The sequence below is a fragment of the Petromyzon marinus genome, chromosome 14 (assembly GCF_048934315.1).
Source record: "Petromyzon marinus isolate PM22_M1 ecotype Great Lakes invasive population chromosome 14, UKy_Petmar_22M1.pri1.0, whole genome shotgun sequence".
In the NCBI taxonomy this organism is placed as follows: domain Eukaryota; kingdom Metazoa; phylum Chordata; class Hyperoartia; order Petromyzontiformes; family Petromyzontidae; genus Petromyzon; species Petromyzon marinus.
The window spans coordinates 14,416,905-14,426,543 of NC_133680.1; the positions used below are offsets into that span (position 1 = coordinate 14,416,905).

Below are 9,639 nucleotides of genomic sequence, written 5' to 3' on the forward strand. Positions count from 1 at the left end.
GCTGTGAGAATTTTTCATCAACTTACTGGTAAGCCGAACCGATAATAGCTGCTGCCTTTAACGCTCATTTTTATTTAACCGTGTAAGGTGGTGGAGCGTCCATAATGACACTAATTTAGCCGAATCATTGCGTGCCCGCAACGAATCAACCGACTACGAATCGTAAATACCACCTGCAAAAACCTGCGCGTTCCAAATACTTCACGAATGCCACGTGGCCCGGCATGTGAAGGAGCGGAGGCCTCTTGCGCATGCGAGTGGTCTGCTTGGGGAATTTAGAATCTCACGGATATCCCGGAACCCCCCAGCACCGTGTTGTAGGAACGCGCGCTTGCTTGAGAAGTGCAGCGCGACACACGGGGGCAGGAGGCGTCGAAAACTCGCGGCCGCCGCGCCTCCGCCTGAAGCACCCACTTCTCCACGAAAGTTAATCCCTCCGGCCGAACGGCACCCCCTGCTTAGTTTGCGAGCTCGAAGTCCGGCTGGGGTATGGACACTTGTCTCTCACAATTGAGTACCACCTTGTGTGAAGTTACCCACAGTTATGCTGTGGAGATGCTCCCAGGATATGAATCCATCATAGTTTTTTTGGGGGTTAAATCGTGTAAATATCAATGTGTCGTGACACAGCTAATTAGTAAAATTTGTCACGTAAACAAAACATGCAATTAGTTACTAGTTCAGCACACCGGTGTGTTGCAGAGTAAACCCAGAACATTTAAAATTCGAGTACCGTGAAGTTTTGCCAGTAATTACAACCAGCCTCATCAAGGAAGGGACAGCCAGAATTGTGGTGAAATCCTGTTTCAGTCTTAAATAGACGGGGGATAAATGTGTTCATCACTTGTGAACCAATCAGGTGCGAAGACCTGATGGGGGGGGGGTTAATGTATTTATGTAAATTACAATGGATATCTATTATTGGTTGGGTTAGTCAGTTAATAAACATACATATGCATGCATACATCACTTATGCATATTACGCATGTGTAGTGGAGCAGCCCGCGGGGTTTTGCAAACAGTGTGCACGCATGTGTGAGCGGCGGACAGTGAAGTCACGTCAGCACAAACATGTGCGGAGAAAGAGCAACCAGAGAAAGGCGACCAATTGAGAACCATAGCAGTGATTGGCTGGCTGCAAATGCAGACACGGCGGAGGCGCCTGGGAGTCTGCAGATGGAGGCGATCAACGTGGCAGAGACGCCACGTGAGCGGCGGCTTAATTGAGGGCCACCTGGGGTCTCTTAATGAGTGAAGGGTTATAAGGCGATGTGCAGAGACACGCGGGGGAGTTGTGAGCTGAGTTGGTTGGAGTGAAGAGAAGAGTGAACACAAGAGAAGCTAGCAGAGTATATAGCGAGAGGCTAGCAGTGGAGAGGCTAGGAGAGTGAGAGAGAGAGCAGGCTAGCAGTGGAGAGGCTGAGCGAGAGAGCAGGCTAGCAGTGGAAAGGCTAGGAGAGTGAGAGAGAGAACAGGCTAGCAGTGGAGAGTCTAGGAGAGTGAGAGGGCAGGCTAGCAGTGGAGAGGCTAGGAGAGTGAGAGAGAGCAGGCTAGCAGTGGAGAGGCTGGGAGAGTGAGAGAGAGAGAGCAGGCTAGCAGTGGAGAGGCTGAGAGAGAGAGGGCAGGCTAGCAGTGGAGAGGCTGAGAGAGAGCAGGCTAGCAGTGGAGAGACTAGGAGAGTGAGAGAGAGCAGGCTAGCAGTGGAGAGGCTGGGAGAGTGAGAGAGAGCAGGCTAGCAGTGGAGAGGCTGAGAGAGAGAGAGAGCAGGCTAGCAGTGGAGAGGCTGAGAGAGAGCAGGCTAGCAGTAGAGAGGCTAGGAGAGTGAGAGAGCAGGCTAGCAGTGGAGAGGCTAGGAGAGTGAGAGAGAGCAGGCTAGCAGTAGAGAGGCTAGGAGAGTGAGAGAGAGCAGGCTAGCAGTGGAGAGGCTAGGAGAGTGAGAGAGCAGGCTAGCAGTGGAGAGGCTAGGAGAGTGAGAGAGAGCAGGCTAGCAGTGGAGAGGCTAGGAGAGAGAGCAGGCTAGCAGTGGAGAGGCTAGGAGAGTGAGAGAACAGGCTAGCAGTAGAGAGACTATGAGAGTGAGAGAGACAGGCTAACAGTGGAGAGGCTATGAGAGTGAGTGAGAGAGCAGGCTAGCAGTAGAGAGACTAGGAGAGTGAGAGAGAGAGACAGGCTAGCAGTAGAGAGACTAGGAGGGTGGGATAGAGAGACAGGGTAGCAGTGGAGAGGCTGAGAGAGAGCAGGCTAGCAGTGGAGAGACTAGGAGAGAGAGCAGGCTAGCAGTGGAGAGACTAGGAGAGAGAGCAGGCTAGCAGTGGAGAGGCTAGGAGAGTGAGAGAGAGCAGGCTAGCAGTGGAGAGGCTAGGAGAGTGGGAGAGAGAGAGCAGGCTAGCAGTGGAGAGGCTAGGAGAGTGAGAGAGAGAGAGAGCAGGCTAGCAGTGGAGAGGCTAGGAGAGAGAGCAGGCTAGCAGTGGAGAGGCTAGGAGAGTGAGAGAACAGGCTAGCAGTAGAGAGACTAGGAGAGTGAGAGAGAGACAGGCTAGCAGTGGAGAGGCTAGGAGAGTGAGAGAGAGAGCAGGCTAGCAGTAGAGAGACTAGGAGAGTGAGAGACAGGCTAGCAGTAGAGAGACTAGGAGAGTGGGAGAGAGAGACAGGCTAGCAGTGGAGAGGCTGAGAGAGAGCAGGCTAGCAGTGGAGAGACTAGGAGAGAGAGCAGGCTAGCAGTGGAGAGGCTGGGAGAGTGGGAGAGAGAGAGCAAGCTAGCAGTGGAGAGACTAGGAGAGTGAGAGAGCAGGCTAGCAGTGGAGAGGCTAGGAGAGTGAGAGAGAGCAGGCTAGCAGTGGAGAGGCTAGGAGAGAGAGCAGGCTAGCAGTAGAGAGGCTAGGAGAGTGAGAGAACAGGCTAGCAGTAGAGAGACTAGGAGAGTGAGAGAGAGAGAGACAGGCTAGCAGTGGAGAGGCTAGGAGAGTGAGAGAGCAGGCTAGCAGTAGAGAGACTAGGAGAGTGAGAGAGAGACAGGCTAGCAGTAGAGAGACTAGGAGAGTGGGAGAGAGAGACAGGCTAGCAGTGGAGAGGCTGAGAGAGAGCAGGCTAGCAGTGGAGAGACTAGGAGAGAGAGCAGGCTAGCAGTGGAGAGGCTAGGAGAGAGAGTGGAGTGAGGCGTGGCGCTGAACGCAAGGAGTTTTGTTCGAATAAAAGTGGCACAGGAGAAAAACAAGAAGTTGTCCGCGTGAAATAACATCACTACACGTGCACATTATGTAAGTACATGAAGCATGTATTTGAATGTTTTCCATTTCTTGTTTTGAGCTTGGAGACACATTGACCCTCATTTTACCGCATACAATAGCACCACCTGCAACGAATAGATATCATTACGTATGGTGCGTATCCATTTACTGCAATAAATAAGTAAACAGACGTCGGCCCATGCGCTTTGTGAAGCATCGGCGCTTGTCGAGCGGCGTTAGTTTACCGGGCCCGTGATGTTCGCTTTCCCCTGCCACAGGGGGTGCCCTGCTGGTGTCTCCTCCCAAGGAGGGGCTGGCGTCCCAGCAGAGGGAGACGCCACTGGGAAAACTGTTCTCGCCGCACAAGTATCGCGATGGAGCCAGCGCGGCTCCACCTCACTCACAGGTGAGGGCTCCTCCTCACACGCAGGTGAGGGCTCCTCCTCACACGTAGGTGAGGGCTCCTCCTCACTCACAGGTGAGGGCTCCTCCTCACACGTAGGTGAGGGCTCCTCCTCACACGCAGGTGAGGGCTCCTCCTCACATGTAGGTGAGGGCTCCACCTCACTCACAGGTGAGGGCTCCTCCTCACACGTAGGTGAGGGCTCCTCCTCACTCACAGGTGAGGGCTCCTCCTCACATGTAGGTGAGGGCTCCTCCTCACACGTAGGTGAGGGCTCCTCCTCACTCACAGGTGAGGGCTCCTCACACGTAGGTGAGGGCTCCTCCTCACACGTAGGTGAGGGCTCCTCCTCACACGCAGGTGAGGGCTCCACCTCACTCACAGGTGAGGGCTCCTTCTCACATGTAGGTGAGGGCTCCTCCTCATACGTAGGTGAGGGCTCCTCCTCACACGTAGGTGAGGGTTCTGCCTCACTCACAGGTGAGGGCTCCTCCTCACACGTAGGTGAGGGCTCCTCCTCACACGTAGGTGAGGGCTCCTCCTCACACGTAGGTGAGGGCTCCTCCTCACATGTAGGTGAGGGCTCCACCTCACTCACAGGTGAGGGTTCTGCCTCACTCGCAGGTGAGGGCCGGCCATGGCCCACCGGGAGCGTGGGCTGGGGCTCCGGGCCCTCGTCCTGCGAGCAACGATCAGCAGGCTGGCTGGGGTTGTGTCCTTAACCCCACATGCTTCCTGAAGAGCGTGCCCAAAGTGTGCTTACGAATGTAAATACAATTGGACGTAAAACAAACAAAAAAACCACGCTGACTTTTCTCTCACGATATCAGAGAATGTTGTTGACATTTCCAAGATGAATGCCTGTATTGGTTCATCCGAATCCATCAACAAAAACCCAGTCGCAATCCACATGCAACGATAACGTTGCTTAAGCAACACGCGCAGTCACACCCGGACGGAGATGAAGCATGAAGTGTATGGCACATGCCACGGGGAATGGGGAGTAGAGTCAACGATATAATTTATGGAAGCAAAAAAAGGAACAAGGGGAGGGAAGAGACAAGAGAGAGAATGTTAGAGAAGGATGGGAAAAGAACAGAGGAACAGGAGAGATCAGGAAAGGGAGGGAGAGGCTGCAGCATGGTCTCGCCGCCGCTGCTGCTGCTGCACGGAGGAGCAGCGTGTGTTTTCACAGCGGGCGGCAAGGAGAGGGGAGGGATTCAGAGTGGGGGTTGGCCACACAGAAGTCAGAATCATAATATATTGTTTATCCTGGAGGAATCCGATGAGCGAGTTGGGGCGGGTAAGAATGTTACAACTAAAAATACAAAACACGATAGGAGTGCAAAGTACAGGAAAGGCAAACACTGAAAAAACATAAAATAAAACTAAACCATCCCGATCCTACCAGACAAAGCCCACGGAGGTGTTAACTTAATTTTTAAGATGCGACCAGGCCACAAATGATAGCTCAACAAAGTGGCGTATCATGTAGAAATGTATAGCAGCAAAATAATCTAATGTGTAGTGTTTTTACTTCACGTGGACAACTTCTTTTTCTGCTGTGTCACTTTTTATTGAACAGAACTCCTCACGTTCGACACCGCATAGATCTGTCGTGATTTTCCCACTTGTGCTGCTCGCCTGCTCTCTCAGCCTCTCCACTGCTAGCCTGTTCTCTCTCACTCTCCTAGCCTCTCCACTGCTAGCCTGTTCTCTCTCACTCTCCTAGCCTCTCCACTGCTAGCCTGTTCTCTTTCACTCTCCTAGCCTCTCCACTGCTAGCCTGTTCTCCCTCTCTCTCCTAGCCTCTCCACTGCTAGCCTGTTCTCCCTCTCTCTCATAGCCTCTCCACTGCTAGCCTATTACTATATGCTCTGCTAGCTTCTCCACTGGTAGCCTTCCGCTATATGCTCTGCTAGCTTCTCCACTGCTAGTCTTCCGCTATATACTTTGCTAGCTTCTCCACTGCTGGCCTGTCTACCCTCGCTCCATCTTCGCCCCTGTTTCCAGCGGGGACCAGGCATCCCCGCTGGAGGAGAGGACGAGGTGTGGAGAGCAGGGACCGGACTTGTCTTCACTCCAACCAACCCAACTCACAACTCCCCCGCGTGTCTCCGCACATCGCCTTATACCCCCTCACTCATTAACTCCTCCTTAATTAAGCTGGTGACCTCCCGTCAGCCTCACGCCGTTATCGCCTCAATCTCCAGACTCCGAGACGCCTACACCGTGTCTTCATTTGCAGCCAGCCAATCACCGTTATGCATCTTAATTGGTCACCTTCTCTGGTTGCTGTCTCTCTCGGCACCCGTGTGCCCTGACGTGACTTCACTATCCGCAACGCACACATGCGTGCACACCATTTGCAAACCCCGCGCGCGTTACTCCAATACACGTGTTTCTAAATGTGGTTTATGGGAGGCTTGATGTGCTTTAGATAAAGAGAGAGAGGCGGATTTTTTCCGTTGCTTCGAGTCGCCGTTCTTTTAACGGCGCAGCTCGATAGCGCCCACCCGGTCGGGTGACTCCCCCTACGCTGCCGCCCCACAGAGCACAGCGCGAGCGCCGGACCTGCTACCGTGCGCGGGCACCAGGACGTTCGACCCGCTGCCCCTGCGGGAGGAGCCATGGCCCAGCTCGCCCGTGCGGGAGCCGCTCCTCCACTCCGCTCCCGCCAGACTCTTGCCGGGTGAGCTCTCCATCATTGCGCCAACAACAACCTACAGCGCAACAGCCAGCATCGCCCTCACTGCACCTTGTCAATGAGTTTAGGAAGGTCTTTTATATCGTTCTAGGTTACCATGTGAATTTTAATTGTATCGTGGTTATTTTATATTGGCAGATTCATACATGATTAGTCACCAAATGACTCTCGTGTATGATATAATTGCACACACGTTTATAAATCACCTCACGTACCCCTTGGGACATTGCCACGTACTCCTAGGGGTCTGCGTACTCCTGGTTGAGAACCACTGGACTAGGGCATGAACCACCGTACCACCGCTCTCCAGGTTGCAATAGCTAATGGCCACTATGATGCGCTTTGCTAAATATCATCCCATGGGTTAAAACATTACCACTCTGTAAACAACTACCACTGATGCAGTTATGACTGGGCACAATGACAACAGTTATCACTTGGTTTCTGCTGAAATTATGCACACCCAGAAGGCATGGAGAAGTGTCTGCTTATTTATTTTGTTATTTATAATCTACACGACATTAATCGTTTTGTCTTGTTTATGAGAAGAGTCCTCGCCTGTAAACATCTCGCAGTTTACCAGCATGGGTTCAAGCGAGCCAGACTCTGCTGATGAAATACTGCATGCAGAAACCGGTCCAGAGTTTGCTTGGATTGAACCAATGCTGCTGACATGATGCATTTCCAGAAGGTCTTTCGGCTGATGGGATGTGTACAAATTACTTTCTTTCAATGTAGAGCAGGGGTCACCAAACTACGGCCCGCGGGCCGGATCCGGCCTGCGACGTCAGTCCATCAGCCCCGCCGACAGTACTTGAATTTGGTTGATAAAACGTACGGAACACGAGACGTTGTGATACAATTTAAATATGTTTAGAATACTAGGAGATCTTCACACGTGCGGAGACCTCCTGACTGCTATGTTCCTTAAATTGACTATTCAAAAATTTAAATTATTGTATCTAGATTTTCTTGTTTATTGTAATGTTTGCTTATTTCGTGCCATCCCAAGTCCTTCCCCAGCTCGTGGTAGCTCCGCCTATGCTCTGACGTTACCGTGGTTTCCATGGCAACGTCATGGCAACACGTTACCATGGTTTCCATGGTTTCCATGGCAACGTCATGGCGACACGTTACCATGGTTTCCATGGCAACACACACAAACACGCATCTTTCCCGCCCCAATATTTTCCAGCTGTCAACACAGGTCCGACGCTCCATAAATATTTATTTATTATGCGGCCCGCGCTCGTCATTCTTTCAGTTATCCGGCCCACTGTGAAAAAGTTTGGTGACCCCTGATGTAGAGGGACAGGTATGTAAAGGAGGGGGTATTGACTGTTTATAGATGTTGTATCTCACATGGAGCAGCAGCTGTTTGGTTCTGCCAGCGCTCATGACCGTGTGCCACGGTGGCGATGTTAACTTCCTCACCTGGTATGCAGGAGCACATGGGTTGGATCTCGACTCTGTAGTTTGTATATTTGGAGTTTGGATGTCTTTCTCCCCGTGGTCGCATGGATTTTTCTCCGGGTCCTATGGTTTTTCCCTCCACATTCGTAATCAAAACGCGCTAGAAGTTTCTACGTGATGATAAGCCACTTCGTTGAGCTATCATTTGTGGCCAGGTCGCTTCTGAAAAATTGCTACTTTATATAGCTCAGTGGACATTACCTTGTAAACAAAAAAAATGTAGTTCAGTCGTGCTCAAGGAAGGTTCGACGTTGTCCGTGCTTCAGGCGCTGATGAGCGGATCGCGCTGCTGTCGGCGCGCTCCGAGGCGTCGAGCTCCGCGGCGTCGGAGCTGCTGGAGAGGGCGGTGCAGCACCGGCGCGACGCGTGGACCAAGAAGACACCCAGCTGAGCGGAACTGCCCCGCGGACTCCCCTGCGGACTCCCCACACAGACCACGCAGACGGACGGCGCCGTGGGAGCGGGGTCGTTGCGTTTTAGCGTGGCGTGTGAAGCGATTCAACACATGCCCGTTTTTGTTTGGATTTGGGTCATAATTATTTAAATATTCTCTTCTGACCATTATCGTGAGTGATATGGCTGTATAAATGGATGTCCGTGTGTGTGGTGTGCATGCGTAGTGTGCATAGTGGTGTGTAAATGTCAAATTCTACTCTTATGGAATCACAGCACAAACCATCGCACCTGGTGAGATAGGTCGCCACCTGTCCTGTGTCTGACCTGGATAGTTTGGGAATTGGCACGTGTTTGGTTGACTGGAATTGGCTTGTGTCACATCATAGCTGGTGTCACATCATAGCTTGAACAGCACATAAAGATGTGCCTTGCAAAATAGCTGAATATGCGGCCATTTGTCATTTTACCAGTTCCAATCGCCGAGGCACAGTAGAGCGTAATGCATAAAAGCTCAACTTGGGTGTCTGCTTTGTGTTTGTGGTTCTGTCTCTATGGTGTAATTGAACAAACTTCTCACATTGCTCTCAGTGGTGTAATAATTAGTTGTGACTTTTGTTCCAATTAATTGACTGCTCTGACTCATAACATGGTGTACGTTTTTAAGGGTTGCTATGGTTCTGATATTTGTTGAAGAGTTGCAACGTTACAGATCCTACAAACGTTGAGTGTGTTTGCTCTGCGTCCGTAATGTGGCCTTGTTGATGCTGTATCTTAAATTTGCGTTTATGGTTTTTGTGAAAACAAAACCTGTCGGGCAGGAATTATTCAGAACACTTTTATATAAGTTTATACGATTTGATAAAATTTATGAAAGCCACATTATTTCTAAAGTGTCAGTTTCTCTGTAAAAATTGTCTGTCGTTGCTACAAATTATTTGGTGATGCTGATGGGTTGGCACTCAGAAATAACAAATAATTGTCAATGTTTCGGTCAAAATAATTCTTGGGTTAGTTACGCCGATGATATAATTGTCCTTTTAAGACAGTGTTACTGACAAAAAAATGGTTTCCTTGTTGCTACGCCTCTTGTTAATCAACTCCCAGCAGCCACGTGACATTCTGCTGCTTCATCCAAACTCTGGCTCGAGAGCAGAACTCCGATCATCCCTCCGCTCTGCTCGGTGGACTGAGTAGGGGGTGTGCGCTCGCCACTGCAATCGGTGGAGGACCATACTGAGGCTTCTAAGCGCCCTTTCCCACGCTCAAGTTCGGGTAGCGGTGGCACACAGAGTTGGTTGTTGTATTCAATGGTGGTGCCCTCTGAATGTTATTCCATTGTATTACTTCTCCCCATAGGCGAGGTTTGACGTCTATATTTCGGGGGGGGGGGGGGGCAGGGGTTCTCTTTGTCCCCCACATTAGGAATCGCGGAT

General features: G+C 51.2%; 1 protein-coding gene across 3 annotated transcripts in view; it reads left to right on the forward strand.

Annotated features, from left to right (window-relative positions):
- The window catches only part of MDM1 (Mdm1 nuclear protein), a 30,834-nt gene extending 21,751 nt beyond the window's left edge, over positions 1-9,083 (forward strand). For all 3 annotated transcript variants that reach the window (XM_032953995.2, XM_076067125.1, XM_076067123.1), the window contains exons 11-13: positions 3,506-3,633; positions 6,184-6,322; positions 8,077-9,083. In XM_032953995.2, the coding sequence (XP_032809886.2) occupies positions 3,506-3,633; positions 6,184-6,322; positions 8,077-8,201 (392 nt within the window). In that variant the 3' untranslated portion in view covers positions 8,202-9,083. The remainder of the gene's footprint in view (positions 1-3,505; positions 3,634-6,183; positions 6,323-8,076) is intronic.
- The last annotated feature ends 556 nt before the right edge of the window (positions 9,084-9,639 follow it).